Source organism: Haematobia irritans, chromosome 4 (genome assembly GCF_050003625.1).
Source record: "Haematobia irritans isolate KBUSLIRL chromosome 4, ASM5000362v1, whole genome shotgun sequence".
Classification (NCBI taxonomy): Eukaryota; Metazoa; Arthropoda; class Insecta; order Diptera; family Muscidae; genus Haematobia; species Haematobia irritans.
Genome location: NC_134400.1, coordinates 204292243 through 204314593, shown reverse-complemented (window position 1 = coordinate 204314593; position 22351 = coordinate 204292243). Strand labels below are relative to the sequence as shown.

Genomic DNA, 22351 nt, shown 5'->3' with positions numbered 1-22351 from the left:
ATAGCAATAAAATTTTTACAAAATTTTCTATATAGAAATACAATTTTGACAAAATTTTCTATAGAAATAAAATTTTGACAAAATTTTCTATTAAAATAAAATTTTTACAAAATTTTCTGTAGCAATAAAATTTTGACAAAATTTTTTAGAGCAATAAAATTTTGACAAAATTTTCTATAGCAATAAAATTTGACAAAATTTTTTATAACAATAAAATATTTAAAATTTTTACAACATTTTCTGTAGCAATAAAATTTTGACAAAATTTTCTATATCAATAAAATTTTGACAAATTTGTCTATATAGAAATAAAATTTTCACAAAATTTTCTATAGAAATAAAATTTTGACAAAGATTTCTATAGAAATAAAATCTTGACAAAATATTCTAAAGAAATAGAATTTTGACAAAATTTTCTATAAAGATAGAATTTTGACAAAATTTTCTATGAGATAGTATTTTGACAAAATTTTCTATAGAAATAAAATTGGACTAAATTTGCTATAGAAACAAAATTTTGACAAAACTTTCTGTAGCAATAAAATTTTTACAAAATTTTCTGTAGAAATAAAATTTTGATAAAATTTTCTATAGCAATAACATTTTTACAAAATTTTCTGTAACAATAGAATTTTTACAAAAATTTTTTATAGCAATAAAATGTTGACAACATTTTCTATAGCAATAAAATTTTGATAAAATTTTAGATATAGAAATAAAATTTTGACAAAATTTTCTATAGAAATAAAATTTTGACAAAATGTTCTGTAGCAATAAAATTTTTACAACATTTTCTATAGCAATAAAATGTTGAAAAAATTTTCTATAGCAATAAAATTTTGATAAAATTTTAGATATCGTAATAAAATTTTGACAAAATTTTCTATAGAAATAAAATTTTGACAAAATGTTCTGTAGCAATAAAATTTTTACAACATTTTCTATAGCAATAAAATTTTGACAACATTTTCTATAGCAATAAAATTTGGCAAAATTTTTTATAACAATAAAATTTTTACAAAATTTTTTTATAACAATAAAATGTTGACAAAATGTTCTACAGCAATAAAATTTAGCCAACATTTTCTATAGAGATAGAATTTTAACAAAATTTTCTATAGTAATAACATTTTGGAAAAATTTTCTATAGAATTAAAATTTTAAAAAAATGTTCTATAGAAATACAATTTTAACAAAATTTTCTATAGAAATAAAATTTTTACAACATTTTCTATAGAAATAAAATGTTGACGAAATTTTCTAGGGAAGTAGAATATTGACAAAATTTTCAATAGAATTAAAATTTTGACAAATTTTTCTATAGCAATAATATTTTGACAAAATTTTCTATAGCAATAATATTTTGACAAAATTTTCTATAGAAATAAAATTTTCGCAAAATTTTCTATAGAAATAAATGTTTGACAACATTTTCTATAGAAATAAAATGTTGACGAAATTTTCTATGGAAGTAGAATATTGATAAAATTTTCTATGGAATTAAAATTTTGACAAATTTTTCTATAGCAATAATATTTTGACAAAATTTTCTATAGCAATAATATTTTGACAAAATTTTCTATAGAAATAAAATTTTGACAAAATTTTCTATAGAAATAAATTTTTGACAAAATTGTTTATAGAAATAAAATTTTCTATAGCAATAAAATTTTGACAAAATTTTCTATAGCAATAATATTTTGACAAAATTTTCCATAGAAATAAAATGTTGACAAAATTTTCTAAAGCAATAAAATATTGACAAAATTTTCTATATAGAAATACAATTTTGACAAAATTTTCTATAGAAATAAAATTTTAACGAAATTTTCTATAGCAATAAATTTTTGACAAAATTTTCTATAGAAATAAATTGTTGACAAAATTTTCTAAAGCAATAAAATTTTGACAAAATTTTATATAGAAATAAATTTTTTACAAAATTTTCTGTAGCAATAAAATTTTGATAAAAATTTTCTATATAGAAATAAATATTTGGAATAAAAAAAGTTAAAGTTACCCATTAAAAATATGAAAAACGCAAGTTATAAAAAATTAAATTAAAAGAACTTCCTGGGTAGTTAAAATAAATAACATCATTGGGAGTGCATCTTCTGGAAGTGCTTTTGCCTTTGGAAGAACTTCCAAATTTTGTTGCTGGTCTGTTAAAAGCTTAAGAAACTCATCTATATTGCCAAATATAGAAATTGATTTTTATGAATGTGGTATTGATCCATTTTTTAATCAGTATTCGTATTTAGGGTTTTCTTTTTAAAAGTCTAGTACAGAATTTCTGATCTTGATAAAGATGTCATTAAAAACGTTTGTATTAAATTCAAAAAAAAACTCCCTTCAATTATTAATATTTCTTTGGACGTTTTTTTCTTTTTTTAGTAGTAGTAGTGAATTTTAGCAGGCTGGAGTAGGTTTTGTTTTTAGAATTTATAGTATATTTTTGGTGCTTTCTGGCCTTCGGGAGTTGGCATCACTGTATTCAATACAATACGAGTAAATATTGCGATCAGGGTTGCCACTAGAGTCAAAAATAATTTACCAAATCACTGAGAACTTCCTAAAGCATTTCGGTAATACAAGGTTGCCTCAAAAAATCTCTTTGTGAACGCAATTATTTTTCCATGTCATTATGAATATACATTCAAAAAAAAGTGAACTCTCTATTTCACTAAAGCCAATTTAACTTTATTTTAGTTCATGGAATTATTATGTTTGGAGAAAAATTCCTTTACTCTAATAATTTTTTGCGTACGTTAGTTAAATTAACTAAAACCTAGGAAAAAATATACACAAATGAAGCATAAAGATTAACTAAATTTGTATATTCCACAAAATAGTTCAGTATTTCTTTAAATTTGCAAATTTTGCTACAAATGCGTTCATCATGAACTTCGTATGTCACTAAAGACATTCTTGCAATTTTGAACTCCAAATTTTTCCTTGAAACTACAAATTTTTCTTTAACACGTGAAAAAACTTAATTATGTCAAATAAATTTTCTTGAATTTGTCGAAAAATATTTACTTATTTTAATGACATCGGGGTGATGCCAGCGTTTGTAATACTGTTTAGTTAAAATTTTCTAAAAATATTCAAAATTTTCTAAAATTAACCGAAATTTTCTTCCTGGTGGGTTCACTGTTTTTTCAGTGTAGAAAAATGATTTGAAATTTGATTAGGAATACGAAAAGGCTCCCCGATTATATATTAAATTTTTGTCTTATTTTTTATTCTCAAATCTCCTACTCTCTCTCTTCTATTTATAATCACAATTTTTTTTTTTTTTTTTTTGGAAAAGATTTTCATCTAACATCCCTGACTAAGGTTTTGCCCAAGTGAAATAAATTGGACTCAACCACCATCGCTAACAACAATTAGCGGAAGAATTATAAGTAAATTTCAACTTCCAATTGAATGATGGAATGACTTCCATCCATTCGAATATGGATGGACTACTGTGCAGCTTAAAGCTATGTTGGTTGGATTATTTTGTTGCATGATTTTCAATTGGTTTATAGTGGGGTTTCATAATGATATTATATTGAACTGTAGTGAAATTTCATTAATTCTGCCTGAATGAGTCTTCAATAGTTATTGCACACAACCAGCAAACACCCTAAAAATAACATTTCTGTTAAAGGAATCAAAACTTGACCAGAACAACTAGAACAACACCTGTACCACAATTGATTTACCTTTACTCTTTGGTTTCCGTGTTGCCTAACGAAGCAAGAGTTTACAAGGGAGCAACAACATTTAATTTTGGCTACAATTCGTTTATAAACACTCGGAAATGGGCATTACGAACGCAGTAGGGGGAAATCTTCAATTTTTAAAATTTTTATTTTTAATGAACTAGAAAAGCTTAATTTTTTTGCCCTACCCACAAATTCAAAGTTTGTTGACAATATAAAGTTAACCAAAGATTTTAATTTTAATTGTTCAAACATTTGTCCAGATTAAAAATCCCCAACTCTATGCAACAGTTTCCAAGTTCTCACAGACTTTAATTGTCCCATACATTTTAAATGAATCGGGACCATCTAAGAAACCACAAGCGGATATGTGTACACTGAAAAATGAGTTTTCTTTTCAGAGGAACAAAATTTAAGACAAGCGAAAAATTCTTTTAACTCTAATGATATTTCTTTAAAAGCATATAAAAAAGATTATAGAAAGCGATTGCAAGGTTAGCGATAATTTCGGTCTATTTGCTCTTAAAGAAACTACTTTAGAACAAAGTACAAAATTTCTTTACATACTGAAATATTTTTCTGTGAGTGTATCTACTTAAACTTGTTTTCTTCATTTTGATTGAGTTTATAGTTTTGCAACAGGATGTGTCCAGTCCATAAAGTAGTTCCAGAAGAATTAATGGAATCTCGTTTAACATCATTGAAATAATGCTAATGACATTTTCTTTCATTTCTCTCTCTCTCTCTCTCTCTCTCTCTCTCTCTCTTTGCATTTAGATTTCCGATGATGACCGCATGAGTTTAACTACAGCCGTATCGGATGAAGATGATGGCGAAAGTGTCATGGCGTCACCATACAAAGCAAAAGCAACTGGAACGGCAGCATCCTCATTCAATTGTACAGGAGCTGTACGCAAAGCTGGGTATGTAGTTAAAGGCATATACTCGCATCCACTATGCATTTCCATTCCATCCATACAAATCGAATTGAAAATCAACTTACTTTTGAAAGCCCTCTCCCACACACACACAGACACATACACAAACATTCTCACGCACTCACATCTCATTTCCGGTTTATGTTGTTGAGTTCTCTTTCATCTTCTCTTCGGTGAATTGTTGTTGTTTTTGTTTTTGTTTTACAGTTTCCTGTCTGTAAAGAAATGGTTATTGCGAAAGAAACATCAAATCGAATTAGCCCGTAAACGCGGTTGGAAGGGTTATTGGGTGTGTCTGAAGGGCACAACTCTACTCTTCTATCCCTGTGATTCGCGTGAGGGTCGCAGTGTGGAGGCCGCTCCCAAGCATTTGATTATTGTCGATGGTGCCATTATGCAACCCATACCCGAGCATCCCAAACGTGATTATATCTTCTGTTTAAGTACAGCATTTGGTGACGCATACCTCTTTCAGGCTCCATGTCAGGTAAGTCAATCTCCTTTTTTGCCAACTAAATAGATTTGTTTTGTTTGTTTTGGTTTCTTTTGTATTTTGCATTCTTTGAATCTGAGAAGCTTTATGGAGGCTATGGAAAAAAAACTGTGATTTAATGCAATGTTTTTAATGGATCAATCCAATGCAATTTATAAATGCTGATAGTTAAGAGCAAAGACTATTAAAAGAAGACTTTAAAGTAAATATCAAAATAAAAGTGGCTTTTCCGATTTATCAACGGTATGGTCTAGGAAAATATAAAATTCTTACACAGAACAAAATTTCAAGAAAATTTTTCCAATTAAAAACTTAATTGAGTTTTTAAAAAGATTTAATTGATTCAACAAATTTTTTAATTGAAAAAAAATCAATCAATTTTTAATCGGATCAATTAATTTGAAGACATTTTAATTACAAATTTAATTGGATCAATTAATTTCGTGATTGAATCAGAAAAACAATTTTGTGTGTAGAGAAAAATTCATTTAGTGGGTGACTAAATTCCCACAAAATGAATTTTTAGGTCGATATAAACGAAGTTTCCGCTATAAATTTAATATCGACTTTTTTTTAGCCAATATCATGTATGTCTGTCCCAATTTACCACATTTTGCCTTTTGTCATTTCATTACATTTTTATGTTCTATTGTTCTATTGTTTTATTTTTTTATATTATTGTTTTTTTTTTGTGTTGTGTACAATTTATATTTTATTTAAGTTTTAATGTTCTTCTATGCCCATAAAATTTCTTTTTTTTTTTTTTGTTTGCGTTCTAGTGTCTATTTCTTTTCATTTGTTTTGATTTTTTGACTCTTTCAATTTGCTAGCTTCTTATTACGTGATCGACGCTATGATTGACTTCTTGTTTCTTCTTTACTGCCCTTCGGTTTGTTGAAATACAACGAATAAGAAAAATTAGGCAGCATCAATAATAAAAACAACAACAATTGGATTACCGTTATTTCTATTGAGAGAGTTTAATTGTGTTATCTCCCTATCAGTGTTGCCAAATATCGAAGAAGTCAGTATCAATAATATTAGTAACAACAACAATAGGATTGCGGTTATTTCCATTGAGAGAGTTGTTATTAATTCGTCTTAGCTCTCTATCAATGTTGCCAACTATAGAGAAGCAGAAATAGCTAGACCAAACAAAATCTATAGTAGAAAATAACATGCGAAAATAGCTAAATGATATATTTATAATTTAATTTGCTTTTCGAATTAAAATTTACTATTTTAAACAAATCGATGCCCTCATTCCAGAGTACGCTAAGTCGACTTAACATAGCATGTATTGATGGAGTTCGTTGTTTTTTATTCGGATTGATGTGAATTATATCCGGTCAAAAGTTCGAATTTATTGGACACTTCTATCCAATGTTATGGTTAATACTGTACTTAGCCTGTGAAAGTTAAAGTTTTAAAAAATGTCCAATCCCAAAAGGGCAAAAAGCTTTGTTCGGTCTAATGTCGTCTAAGTCATTTTTAGCCATGTTCTATTATCACTATTTTGAGTTCGTACATGCTAAAAAAATCTATACTATATACGATTTTAAGACCGAAAAAAGGGAATGTCTATCACATACGGTTGTTGAGAAATTCAAAAAAAAAAACTTTGAACTTGTTTCCTGTAAAATTCACTTTTTAGAAATATTAAGTGTTATAATGATTGACTGCCAATTGACAACTGGTGCCAATAAAATTTAAAGAAAAATCGTAATTTTTTTCGAAAAAAAAATTGCCATAAGTGGAACTTGCATTTTAAAAATCGGCAATGTAAATAATATTAAAATAAAACATATTATTGGGGTACAAACAAAACAAAAGCATTAATTTCATATGAAAAACAGAATATTAATATGCACAACCAGGGCTGTGGAGTCGGAGTCTTGCAGATTTCTGAAGAAGATTTGAAGATCTGAAGATATTGCTGGGGTCGGAGTCCGACTCCGGCTAAACAAAATTTGAAAAACACTTTATATCATTGTAAATAAAGAAATATTTCGACAAATTACATTCCATTAAGGTTTTTAATCGAACAACGAAAAGGTAAAATTTTAAGGGAATATAGCAGTAGAATCTAACGTTCTGATTTTTTGGCAGGCATGTCGTTATCTACTCATATTTTGATGTGGTCCCTATACACAGAAAAAAAATTCACGAAAATTTTTCCAATTAAAATCTTAATTGAGATTTAAAAAATATTCAATTAAAAATTTAATTGAATCAACAAATTTTTTAATTGAAATAAAAATCAATCGCACAAGTTAATAGTATCAATTAATTTTTTAACTGGATCAATTAATTTTTTAATTGATGCTATCATTTCTGTGATCAATAAATTTCGTGATTGAAACAGTTTTTTTTGTGTGTGTGTAGTCTTGTGTCGTATTCTAATTTATTGGCCTGAAATTAATATGTAGAGTTCTTTACATTCCTAAAATGCTGAGATTTGTTGTCGAGTCGTATCAAAAATTAAAATTAGAATTCTTTTGGACATATAAACACATATGGCAACATAAAATACTTATATTGGTCTATTTTTGGAACACTACAACTTAAAATTACAATTGGAATACTGTTAAATTGAGATTTAGGTACACCACCTGGAGTCGACTCCGCAGTCGGGGTCGGAGTCGGAGTCGAGGCTAAGAAGAAATGCTGGAGTCGGAGCCGGAGTCGAGCAAAATTGACTCGACTCCACAGCCCTGTGCACAACTATGCAATTCAATAAAAAACAAAAACTTAACAAAGTCAGTTTTGTATAAAAATAACATTAAAATAAAAAGCATTTTGTGGTTTAACAAAAGTATTTCGTAATTTTTGTACAAAAAAATATATATATTTTGCTAAAATATTGTTACAATAAAAAAACGTTTTGTGGCTTAACAAAAATATTTCGCAATTTTTGTATAAAAAAAACATATATATTTTTCTAAAATATTGTTATTATTCGGTAACATTTTTATTTAAAAATAAAAAATTGTGAATCTCAAGGAAAAAAATCGTGTTTTCCAAAACGATTTTTTTGTTGGTGTATCAAATAGGTTATTATTATTATTTTTTATATTGTACTAGAATTTAATCATAATTAGTAAATGTTTCACATTCTCAGTAAATCATTGTAGATTTTGTTTTTATTTTTATTATTATTATTTTTTTTTTTCAATAAATTCCTTCCAATGAATTATCCTCCAGCTAGCTTCTTATTTCAGTTTACCTGATTAAAAATTTCCACATTTCCTGTGGACTGTGGAAGAATCATGATTATTTGTACGAATTTTTCCAAAACTCGAAAAGCCAAAGTACTCCACCTTTTATTTCCGAAAAAAATCTTTTCGAAAAATTTACAAGTTTATTTCAATATTCTTATAATTTTTTTTTTTTTTTTGAAATTTAAAAAAAAATCAACTCCTTAAACTATGTGTCTGAAGAACGGAGCTAATATCGTAATTTTCGAGACAAAAATCGGAATTGTCGTTTTCTTGAGTAAAAAATCGTCAAAATGCCGATAAAACAGCAAAATTGGCAACCCTGCTCATGGTTTCGTTTTGTTGTATTATTCACAACTATATCCAATTTAAGAAAATCTCCAATGATTGACTGCCAATTGACTAATGGTTTCTCTTTGTTGCCCTGCAGTTTATAGAGATGCAGCAAATAAGAAGAAGCCAGTATCAATAATAACAACAACAATAGAATTGCCGTTATACCTATAGAGAGAGAGAGAGAGTTGTTATTGATTTGTGTTGTCTCCATTTCAGTGTTGCCAACTACTAAGAATAATTTACTATTTTAAAAAGGAATTAAGTATTATTGGGCACCATATCCAAGTTTTTATTGTTGGTTTTCCTATAAGAATCATTCATTTGAATATTTTAAAAAGCAAATTTTAGATAAAGCATAATACCTTGTATGCCTACGGAGATCATATCATTGAAAGCGCGGAAAAGCGGTCAAGATAGAAAATAATACAGTACAGATAAAATAAAATTAAGTGTAATTCACAATTCACCATATTTGTATATATATTTTCAAAATGTTCCCTTGGCTAAAAATTCGCTTGATTTATGCATTCAACCATGACAAAGAGGAGCCATGGCACTTTACATCTTCGTGCCAAAATGCTGTAGTGTTGTCTATGGTAACATACTGATTTTCAATAGGATAATTTCTTGTAAGCCTTTTTTGAAATACTTCCAAGTCATTTTACGATGTATATTTTGTTCCTTGTTTCGGTCAATCTTTTCCATCGACTTTTCCAACAAGAGGTCGAAAAGAACAACGTTCAGTTGTTAGATCTAAATTTCCAGAACGAAAGCGAGCGAATCATTGTTGTAGCAAACGGATAATCTTATTGCTGGGTAGGCTAATCTTATGCATCTCCCTCTTTCTCTCTCTCTCTCTCTCTCACGTATTCCCTATCATATAGCACACCTTAGATTTATTAAAAATTCCTAACCGCTGATTACCCAGATTGTCGATATTAATTTCAAACTGAGTGTAGGGAAGAATGTACATTTGACTTTTATTGGAGTATAGTGGCTCCATGTTCTTTTTATGGCATTTCCAATTTAATCACAACCACCAACTCTTCTCTAGTTGCCAGAATGATATAATGATACAGCAGTAAAGTGGAAATCTCTTCTCTGGATTTCTTAGTACAACTTTGGTTTGAGAAAGTAATACTCTTGGGTACGGTGGATTGGTTGAAGCATAATCACTTCGCATATATGCATTTTTCTATATATGGGTGTGTGTATGTATGTTTGCAATTTCTCATATTTGATTGCAGTATGAGTACACTGCATCTATTCATTTCATGCTTTAGCCTATCCAGAGTAGCTTGTTGTTGTTATTTTATGATGATGATGATATATGAGCATCAACACTTTTTTGTGATCTTTCTCTTGTCATAAGCAGCGTGTAATGAATTCTGAGAAGGTGTCTGCTAGGTTCTTCATTTTTTTGTTTGGTTTGGTTTATTACTTTGAAAATCCACACCTGTTGTAGAGGATATTATGATGCTGATGATGATGATAATAATAACGAACGAAAGAATAATTAAACATTACCAACCGCATCCAACATTTCAAGGATACAGAAAATGGGAATATTGCAAATTAGACATTTTTGTCTAGCCATTCGTTACAAGTGTAATACATCATCCTTTTTCAAAGATTTGATGATGTTTTTGGTTTGCATTACAACTACCAAAGGGGGGAGTTTCTCTTTCATATGTAGATGAAAAAATTTAGGTTACTAGAATAAAATATGTGGTAAAGACTAGAGGTCTGCATCGAATAACTTTTCACTACATGTATGCAATTCGCTGTCGAATATAGTACATACATTGTCTTTCTCTCAGAGCGCAAGTAGTGAAGTGAAGAGAACACTTGCTTGTCAAATACCACCAAGTACTTATCCGAAGCAATATGTGTTCCGAAAAAAAGGAACAATAAAAATGTAAGTACTTGAGAAAAAGTACAACATGGATTATCTTTACTTCACGTGGTACCACAAGTATTTCTCAGTTATGTGCGAAGCAAAACTTTCCATTATTATTAATCATAGATATGTATGTATATCACATATTTCATATATTTATGTATGTCACACACTTACCTTAACGTTTGCCGTTCTTTATAATAAACCAAAACATATATTATGGAGATTAACTGTTTTTTTGTATTTCTGAAACTGCACTTGGTACATGGAGTACTCTATGAAGTTTTGTTCTCGCAACATACTCGACGTGATCACTCTGAGTACACTTCAATAAGAGAGAAAGAGGAATATGTGTTTGTTGGTAGTGAAGACATCAGAGTAGCAACAAGAAGTTACTCGTGGCTTTTAGTGTTCATCAAAATGTGTACCAATAGCTTTGCGACTCTTTCAAATAGATGTACTCATGTAGCAAGTACACGTGTACTCTGCATTTACAACTGGAATTGTGCAGACCTCTAGTAAAGACTTCTGTGGATATTGATACAAATTTGGAGAAATGGAAATTCCATATGGTAAATATGGATTGGCAAGCGTTCGTTTTTTATTAAATTTCTTATATAAGGCGATCATTGCTTTTACCGCTTATGAGCTACATTTCCTTGGATATATAATCTTTGGCCCTGATTGTTCATTGCCGATTATGCCTCTTTAATATTTGGCTTGGAAAAAGAAACTCCTCCTCTTACTTTAGTACATAGTATTCCAAAGACAAATCCAAGGGAATTTTTCAAACTTTGGACTTTTCGAAATTATTAAGTTGGCATTTGGAAAGTCGACTTTTATTTTTTTTTCATGACAAAACAATATCGAATTTTTTAAAGCTTTAAAATTTTCAACTGTTTCCATGATTTGAAAAAAAAAGCAATGTTTTTCGAAATTTAACAAAATATTTACTATTCGACTTGGGAGCCACCGTGGTGCAATGGTTCGCTTGCCCGCCTTGCATACACAAGGTCGTGGGTTCGATTCATGCTTCGACCGAACACCAAAAAGTTTTTCAACGGTGGCTTATCCCACCTCAGTAATGCTGGTGACATTTCTGAGGGTTTCAAACCCAGCAAAAAATGGAGCACTATTTCAGCAGGATTGTAAGGGAGAGAGGCAGTACCAACTGCTTACAAAACAACCGAATCAGTGCTGATTTTTGTGGGCGATGTCCCGATTTAGAGCAGCTTCTACATAGCACTGATAGAATTGCTCATTTTAATAGAAATATTGCTCAGAAGTGATATATAATCTTGAGTAAAGCATTGTTGGCGTGAAGGAAAACAGCACTACCTTTCATGCATCTAGTCTGCATGAATTGGTTGCAATAACGTAAACGAGTGATCATAAACTAGTTTGATTACTCGTTTACGTTATTGCCACCGATTCATGCAGAGTGGATGCACTGCCTACTTTATTGTATACCAAAAAGCGCAACTAAACTCTTACTGCTGAAACATTTTTTGCTGGGAAGCTTCTCTAAATGCTTAACATGGAATCGAGCAGCATTCAGTTATAAGAGAGAAGTTCACCAACGTGGTATCACAATCAACTGAATAGTCTAAGTGAGCCTGATACATCGGGCTGCCATCAAACCTAACCTACTATTCGACTTTTGCACAAGACATCTTTTCGTTTTACAATTTTTTCTAAATTTGGAAAAGTTGTCTACTTTTCAAAACCGAAATTTTTTCGACATATCGTTTTTTTTAATTGTACTGAATAGTCTAATTGACCCGAAAATAAATCGGGCTGCCACTTTAACCTAACCTTTTAAATTGGAAAAAATTGATGTTCGGCTATTCGAAGTCGATTTTTCTACTTATGTAAAAATCGAGCTCTTCTTTACGACATGTTGTTGTTGTTGTAACAGTTTATTGTGATTTCATCCATTTTTATGTTATACGCTCTGGTACTTCAGCTTGTGGCCAGATCGAGGAACTCTGCGACTAACGTGGGGTGCGTTCAGAGTGATGTGGTGGTGGTGAGTCGGGTTGGTTTAGCAGGGCAAGAAAAAAGATGACGCGTATCGTGTTGCCCTTGGTTGCAAATTGGACATACGTCAGCTACGCTGCTATCAATCACTGATAAGTAGGAATTGTGGCGGCTGCACTTGCCTGATCTTAATTGGGCTAAAACTACCCTCGTCTGCCGTGGGAGGTCTCTTTCCTCCGGTGCTATGGGCTGTGGACGGACTCCGAGAACAGGATTAACCTTGTAGCTGCTCACCGCTTCAGCTACAGTATCCTCATGAATCCTGTTCAAACCTGCCTGGCACACTGCTTGATCTAGAGGCTCTCTTTTGTAATGCTGGATCTCGCGCTCTAGATGACGTATATCAACCCTTCGGTTCCTGGGTGGTGGTTTGGATGATTACTGCGATAACAACCCAGGAGATACTGCTTTGACAACATATAATTGTGTCTTCGCACAGGGATGATATTTGTCTCCACCTAAAGGTGATCCAGGGGTGTGCTGCGGAGACACCCAGTCGCAGTTCTAAGGGCAGCGTTCTGGCAGGTCTGTATTTTATTCCACTGCGTGTCACTGGTCTGCGGTGTCCGCACTGGAGCTGCATAGTTTACCACTGACCGGCCAATTGCCTTATAAGTAGTTAACAAGGTTTCTTTGTCCGCACCCCAAGTACTGCCGGCAAGTGACTTGAGGACCTTGTTTCTACCGCGGATCTTATTACATATTGCAGTGGCATGGGCAGATAACCTGAAAAGGCTGTCGAATGTTACCCCGAGTATCTTGGGGTAGTTTACTGTCGGAATTATTTCGCCATCGACTCTAACATTCAACTGCCTACGCACTTCCGCCGTCCATGTAGTAAACAGTGTGGCTGAGGATTTGGTGGCAGATATCCTCAGATTTCTAGCAGTGAAATAACTGGTAAGATTAGCAATGTAGACTTTTAAACGATCGCATATGTCATCAACAATGGGCCCGGATGCCATGATTGTACAGTCGTCCGCTTATGATACAATCTCGACGCCGTCAGGAGGGGTTGGAATCGAGGACAGGTAGAGGTTAAATAGTGCCGGAGACATCACCCCACCCTGGGAACTCCCTGTTTAACTCTACGGGGTTTTGACTTTTTGTCCCTGAATTCCAAGTACAACTGGCGTCCACACATAACATATAATTCAGAACCCAACGTTTCGTTTCTGCCGGTAGGGAAATATTCTCGATGTTCTCGAATAATATGGCATGGTTGACCGTATCGAATGCTTTCGATAGGTCAAGCGCCACGAGGACCGTCTTATGACACGGCTTGGGCTGATTAAGTCCCCTATTGATATGTGTCGAAATGACATGTAAGGCTGTCGTCGTACTGTGTCCATGTTGATGGTGGGCAGCTGGAAAAATCTCCACAAGGCTGGGGATGAGTAGTGCTTGAAGTGTCTTGGCTACTGGCAAGAGAAGGGATATCGGTCTGTACGATTCACCTTTACTCGAATATTTGCCTGGTTTCAGTAGTGGAATCACCCTTCCCATCTTCCAGACATCGGGTATAACGAGTGATTCCAAGGACAAATTGAGGAGTCTGGTCAGGTACTCAACTTCCAGTATTCCCAGGTGCTTCAGCATTAGCATTGAAATACCGTCGGGGCCCAGCGCCTTGGATGGTTTTGCGCTGTTGATGACATTGGTAACATCGGCTGCGGCAAATTGTGGTGTGTCATCGGCTCGGAGACCAAGTATGCGACGAGTGTCTCTCCTTTTCGCTCTATCACTCTCGGGATGCTCGACAAACTGTCGGTTGAAGTATTTGGCGCATCTCTTCCGATCAGTCACGGTCACGTCGCCAAAGATGACAGAAATCCCATTATCCCTTGTAGCGGGGTTCGAGAGGGCTCTCACTGTTGACCACAATTTACCTGTTCCTGTGCCTAGGTTACATTGCTACAGGTGCTCTAACCATGTGTTCCGCTTGTGCTCGTCGACTATCTTACTAATCTCAGATTCAGTTCCCTGATTCTAGGGTCAGCAGGGTTAGCATGACGGCGTTCATCACGCTCGTCTGCGAGTACCGCCGCTTCGGCTGGGAAGTTGGGCCTCACTTGGGCAATTCGACCAGCTGGTATGAAGCGAGCGGCTGCTGCGTTGATGATGTCCCGGAACGCCCTCTGGGCAACATGAACATGAGAGGGGGACGGGAGCTCACTGAAGCGGCGATCGATGTATTCTCTGAAGCCTTCCCAGTTGGCTTTCTTTTGATTGATAAACGTCCGGCGTTCAGAGGTTATGAAATCGGAGGGTCGGTTAATGGTGAGAATTATGGGGAGGTGGTCCGATCTCAATGAAATGACAGGTTGCCAGGAAACGTCATTTATCAGACCAGGCGACGCTAAAGATAAATCTTGCGAACTGTTGCAGTCACCCATAATTCTCGTGGGGGCCTCTTCGTTCACCGTGCAAAATGTGGAGTCATCTATCTGCTCTGCCAAAGCTATGCCTCTCTGGTCATTACCTAGGAGTGAATGCCAAAGTTCATGGTGGGCATTAAAGTCTCCTAGAACCAATCGGTTATGCCCGCACAACAGCTACTCAATGTTTGGGCTATAACCTGGAGCACAGCTACCAACCGGCGGTATATACACATTGTATAGCTCTCTCTCGGCAGCCCCAGACTTGACTGCTACCCCCATACATTCCATATACGGGTCACTAGTGTCTGGCACAAGCGGGATAGGTCTATACTGCACGGAACGGTGTAATATGAAAGCCAGGCCACCACCTCCACTTCTCGTGCGATCCTTTCGAAGCACATTGTATCCATCACAATGGCGTAGGCTGCAGGTGGAATTCAGCTTTGTTTCCTGGATCGCCGCGACCCTTATCCTTTTCCGATGCATAAAGTCCACGATCTCGCTAATCTTACCCCGGAGCCCGTTGCAATTAAATTGCAAAAAATATACAAAAAATATACAAAAACACTACTCTTTCTTTCGACTCTTTCATAATTTACAATTGTCGACTTTTTTAAGAGAAAGTCGGTTTGTCAGTAAAAATTGGGAAAACTCGACTTTTACAAAATTGAACAAGCTTGTACTTTTGTTAAAAAAGTAGTCCATTTGTCTTTTCGGTTTTTATGGATATATGAAAAACTCGACTTTCAATTATTTGACACTTGCAAAAGTCGAATTTTCGTCTTTACGACTTCTGTGATTTATCCCCTTTTTAAATATTTTAAAATACGAATTTTTGTTTTTCTCAAAACTTCAAACAATGTCAACTATTAAAAAGTTTGCAACAGTTGACTTTGGATTATTTGACATTCCACCTTGGCAACTTTTGCAAAAAAGTCGACATATTAAAAAAAAAATGCTACTTTTTAACTATATCCACAATATTCGAAATAATCGATTTTGACTATTCGACTTTCTAGTAGATTTTTCGACCAATTTTATAAAAGCCGTAAAGGTGAAAAGTCGATTTTTGCAAATGTGGACTAATTGATTTTTCAAAATTTTAAAAAGTCGACTTTCGACTACATTTGAAAAAGTCGACTTTTCGCATTTACTATTTTTGACAATTTTGGGAAAGTTTTCGACTTTAAAATTTTTCAATCAATTATTTTAAAAGTCGAATTTTTGATTTTTCAACTTTTAACATATATGGAAAAGTTTTTAATATTTGAAAAAGTTAACTTTCGGCTCATGCAAAAGTCGACATTTCGCCTTTACAACTTTTGCCACCGTGACTTACAATTTTGCTAAATAACACCATTGCCGTCAATTTTGAGTTGAAGTTAAACTCTCAGATGCCTATTAGAATATAAAATAAAATTCAATGAAGTCTACATATTTCGAATTTTTGCACACATTTTTTTGGTTTGTTTTTTTGTTTAAAAATTAAATTTTTTTTCAGTGTGCAAAAAAATCCCGCACAAAATCAAATTACCCACAAAGATGACTACATATTGGCGATATACGTTATCATTATCCATGTTATCTCATGGTCTTTCCAATTAGGCGAATAAACGCAATGTATACCTAGACCCTGAGTTTAAGTGTGGAGCTTACTGCAAACATTTGTTGGTTGGTCGACTATCAGTTTGGTTTGGCTGAATGAAGGATTTTTTGTTTTGTTTTCGCTGGCGAGTTACTAGCTATTCACTTTTTACGGTCATGCTTTGTATGCGTGAAATAGCCAATTCTTCCAGGAACATACACTCATGAATCTATCTAATGACCATGCACACTTGTCCTTGTGTTTGTTTGCCTTGCCATTCATTTTGTATGTTGTTGAAGTTATTCATAAATGATCATTGGCCGATGGGTAAAAAAAATAAAGGTCCCCTGCTTTTATAAAGCATCTCATATGTCCTTCTGCTGCATTGCTATGCAAACACTAAGGCTTATTATGCTTGATATCGTCGCGCGCGCACACACTCACACCGACTCATGCATACTCATTCTATAGCAAGGAATTTAAATTGGTTGGTGGGGGAGGGGGTCAGTTAAAGTTTCTATGAAATGCTTCAGTGGTTATTTGTAAGTGCATGTTATAGAATGTGTGGCACATAGGTGTGAGTGTAGATTAGCAATGTGATTTTTTGCTCTCTCTCTTTCTCTCCCTTTTCACTTTCCAAAGGAAACCTAAGCAATTCTATTCAACGTCATTTCATTCATTACAAGTTCAGTGCTCGCGGCATAGCTATAGTCTATGTATGGTTCGTTGTATTATCCTCTCCACATGGTTCAGTAATCAATTATTCGTAGTTCTTGATCATCCCCACCCACCCCTTATCTAGCTAGCCATCTCACTGGCCTTCTCTTTTGTTTACATGTGTATACACGTTATACCAAGTGGCGATTAATAAAATAGAGCAAAAGGAGAAACCATATAAACATGGTATTAAAACTGCATCTAAGAGAAAAGAGCTTGACATGGGATTGAGAATGAAAAGCAATACGTTACCCCGTATCAGCTGATGTTAAATAATATCATCGTCATCATCGTTTGTAAACGCCACCAGCTATCGGTCAACTATGACACTTTAAGCCTAAGTTGAAAGCATGACATAATAGCTTTGACGGCTATTTATAGAAAGGGCATTTTTATATTGTTTTTGTTGTTGTTATTGAAAAAGAGGGTAAATATGTAAACTTTAAATTTATTGTAGTTTTTCCATTGAGCCGTTTTTAAAGATTATCGAAAAGAAATATATATGCGGGGAAATATATGCTTGTCCGGAACGAAGGGCCATACAAAGAAATTTTTGCGGAGACATCAACTCATAATGGCTAACAATTAGAGGTGTGCACGTGAGTAATATTTTACTCACGCACACTCACGACGGAAAAATCTTACTCACGAACACTCACGACGGAAAAATCTTACTCACGCACACTCACGCACGATATTGTTTGGTAGGACTCACGCACACTCACGAAAAGAAAGTTTGTACTCACGCACGAAAATGTCGTGACTCACGAACAATTGAGTAATTTACCTTTGCGACGTGTCTGCAAACATGAGCATTATTAAAATCGAGAGCGTTATTACACTCTTAACATCCCAGGTGTACCTAAAATTGTTAGTGAATGTAACACTTAAGCGTTTTATGTTCGTGAGGGGGATTGTTTTCGTGAGCGTAAATCTTTACTCAAGCACACTCACGAAGATAATATTTTCGTGACACACGCTCACGCACGATATTTTGGTTTGTTAATCACGCACACTCACGCTGCTGCCATGAACGTGACTCACGACTCTCGCGTGAGTCACGAAAATTTTCGTGAGTCACGACAATTTCGTGTCACGTGCACACCTCTACTAACAATATCAACTTCTTGGTCCATGTTTTATAGACTAAGACCATTTTGCCTTTTTATTCTAAGGATACAAAGGTCGAAAATCCAATTTCCGACTAATCTTCTTTTTGGAAAAAAATCGAAGTAATTTTTTTTGTAATCATTCAAGTCCATTTTTCAATTGTAAATCGAGTCCCCTTTTGATGTTTATGTTACAATTTTACAGTGATGAGAATCAGCTAATCCAAATTTCAACAAAAACTCGAAAATTGAGAAGTGAAAAGTCAATTTTTTTAAATCAAATATTGACTTCTTCATAACACACTATAATATCATGGGTTATGGATGGAGAAGAAAAAAAGAGTGAGTGTTGGTTTTGGCGGAGCCAGACATAATATCTTGAGGAATGGGTTATAGTATGGTCAATGGAAAGAGGACTAAAAAAGAGCGAGTGTTAGGATTTTAATGCAAGTTTATTTATATCTCTCAGAAAGACATAATATCTCTCTGAAATAGCAATGGATAGAGAAGTTAAAAAGAGGGAATGTTAAGATTTTAATATAACAGTATTTTTCTTTGTACTAAGCCATACATAATATTTCTCGAAAAGATATATTGTGGGCTATAGATAGAGAAGTAAAACGAGTGAGAGTTAGGGTTTTAAATTCAAGAGTCTCTCAGAAAACATCAACTTTTCTAAATTTGCAAACAGAAGGAAAATCAAAAAAGTCGAGTTGTCGAAAGTCGATATATTTTTTTTATTTGTTTTATAGACTAAGACCATTTTGCCTTTTTATTCTAAGGATACAAAGGTCGAAAATCCAATTTCCGACTAATCTTCTTTTTGGAAAAGAAGTCGAAGTAATTTTTTTTTTGTAATCATTCAAGTCCATTTTTCAATTGTAAATCGAGTCCATTTTTGATGTTTATGTCACAATTTTACAGTGATGAGAATCAGCTAATCCAAATTTCAACAAAAACTCGAAAATTGCGAAGTGAAAAGTCCATTTTTTATAAGAGCTAAAATCAAATATTGACTTCTTCATAACACACTATAATATCATGGGTTATGGATGGAGAAGAAAAAAAAGAGTGAGTGTTGGTTTTGGCGGAGCCAGACATAATATCGTGCTGAATGGGTTATAGTATGGGCAAATTAAAGAGGACTAAAAAAGAGCGAGTGTTAGTATTTTAATGCAAGTTTATTTATATCTCTCAGACAGACATAATATCTCTCTGAAAGAGCAATGGATAGAAAAGTTAAAAAGAGTGAATGTTAAGATTTTAATATAACAGTATTTTTCTTTGTACTAAGCCATACATAATATTTCTCGAAAAGATATATTGTGGGCTATAGTTAGGGTTTTAAATTCAAGAGTCTCTCAGAAAACATCAAATTTTCTAAATTTGCAAACAGAAGGAAAATCAAAAAAGTCGAGTTGTCGAAAGTCGATATATTTTTTTTTAATTTAAAAAAATGGTAAAGTCCGTCACTAGTTAAAATGTCCGCTTCATTACAACTCCTGCATTATTCTGCCATTCAATATATTGGAATTATTACCCTGGAAAAGTGTACCATTGAGCGTATGATCAATGCTATGCAATTTGTATAAATCCATACGCCATAGCGGTCTTCACACTATAATATCATGGGTTATGGATGGAGAAGAAAAGCAGAGTGAGTGTTGGTTTTGGCGGAGCCAGACATAATATCTTGCGGAATGGGTTATAGTATGGGCAATGGAAAGAGGACTAAAAAAGATCGAGTGTTAGGATTTTAATGCAAGTTTATTTATATCTCTCACAGATCTCTGAATGAGCAATGGATAGAGAAGTTAAAAAGAGTGAATGTTAAGGTTTTAATATAAAAGTATTTTTCTTTGTACTAAGCCATACATAATATCTCTCGGAAAGATATATTGTGGGCTACAGATAGAGAAGTAAAACGAGAGAGAGTTAGGGTTTTAAATTCAAGAGTATCTCTCAGAAAGAGATACACCATTGCCAATAGGTAGAGGAGTAAAACGAGTGTTTGTTAAGGTTTTACTGTAAGAGTATCCGATCTCTTAGAAAGAAATATATCATTATCAACGGATAGAGAAGTAAAAGAGCGCATATTAGGATTTTAATACAAGTGAATTTCTATTTCTATTGGGGTCAGACGTAATATCTCTCGGCAAGAGATATAGTGGGCAATAGTTAGAAAGATAGAGAGAAGTTGAGAAAGTGAGTGTTAGGGATTAAAGCATAATTTGGGGGTTGAAATTTTTTATAAACATTTGAATACAAGTACATATTAAAAAGATTGCCCAAACACACGAGTTTTTCTCAAAAATATGACAGAGTTATAATGTGAACCTGCTTAATTGTAAATAGGTTCCCACTGAATAAAATCATTTTAAGATAAAAAATGTAAAACTATTGAAATAAATATTTTCGCACAAATAGACAAAAACGCTTTCAACTATATCGGGATAAGAAAAATTCCTCTGCTACTACGGCACTAATTAGAACAAAATTTACATAGATTTGTTTCTTGGATAAATGTTAATTTCTTATTTTTAAAATAAATGTCAATGGATCCTATCTAAAAGAGGTGTGAACAGGTGTGAAGGAAATAAGGAAAACGAGTTTATATTAACATATCATTGTATAGATATATATGCACACTCTGCCATTGGAATAAAATTGACATTTGCAAGTATGATTAATGTAATTCAATTTGTATAACTTATATGCCGTAGCACACTAATTTTGACACAGCGTTCACACTGTAATCTACAAGACCGACCATTATGATCGTAATTGTGGTTTTATAGTGTAATGATGTTTTAGCGATGAGTTGTGGAGATATATCATCAATATCGATGTACACAAAGCGAGTGGACTGTAGGCTACGTCAGATTCGCGTGCAGGGCCAGATATAATATCTCTCGGAAAGAGATGTGTCATGGACATGGAGATGTAAAAAGAGTATTTAAGTGTTGGTGTTTTAATACACGAGTATTTGCAGAAGAAGATATATTTAAAATGAATGAGTGTTAGGGACTCAACACAAGAGTATTCAACCAGACATAATATCTTTCGGAAAGAGATATTGTGGGCAATAGATAGAGAAGTAAAAAAGTGAGGTTTAATACAAGGGTAATCGTATCTCTCAGACTCTCCGCAGACTATGGATAGAAAAGTAACTAGAATATTTGTTAGAGGTTGACTACAAGAGTATTTGTATCTCTCAGACAGACATAATTTCTCTCTGAAAGAGATTTATCATAAACAATGGATAAAGGAATAAAAGAGTAAAAGTTAGGGTTTCAATATAAGAGAATTTTTATATCTCAAAAAAGCTAGTGGAAGGGTCCCAATACAATTGTATTTGTAACTCTCGAGAAGTGATATATCATGGACCATGGATGGAGTGAGTATTATGGTAATAATACAATATTATTTGTATCTCTCAGAGAGAGAGAGATATACCATGGGCAACAGATAGATGAGTAAAAATAGTAAGTGTTAGGGTTCTTATACAAATGTATTTGTATCTCGTGCAAGGAGATATATTATGGGCAATAGTTAGACGCGTAAAGAGAATATGTGTATCTCTCAGGAAGAAATATATCATGACCAATGGATAGGAAAATAAAGAGAGTGCATGTTAGGATTTTAATAGAAATGTATTTCTAATTGTACTCTCGTAAAACATATCGTGGACAATAGATTGAGAAGTTTGAGTTTTAAAACAAAAGTATTTGTATCTCTTAGATAGAATTATATCATGGTCAATTGATGAAGAAATAAAAGAGAGCAAGTAAAAGAGTTAGAACCCAAGAGAATTTGTATTTTAGGGAAAGAGATATATAATGGACAACGGGCAGAAAAGTATAAGGAGTGAGTGTTAAGGTTTTAATAAACGTGTATTTGGATGTTTTTTTTTATATTCTAATG

At 33.2% G+C, this 22351-nt stretch overlaps 1 protein-coding gene across 15 annotated transcripts in view; it reads left to right on the top strand.

The window, feature by feature from the left end:
• The window catches only part of sif (guanine nucleotide exchange factor still life), a 335519-nt gene that overhangs the window by 172673 nt on the left and 140495 nt on the right, over positions 1–22351 (top strand). For all 15 annotated transcript variants that reach the window (XM_075307986.1, XM_075307980.1, XM_075307988.1 and 12 more), the window contains 2 exons: positions 4488–4633; positions 4856–5135. In XM_075307986.1, the coding sequence (XP_075164101.1) occupies positions 4488–4633; positions 4856–5135 (426 nt within the window). The remainder of the gene's footprint in view (positions 1–4487; positions 4634–4855; positions 5136–22351) is intronic.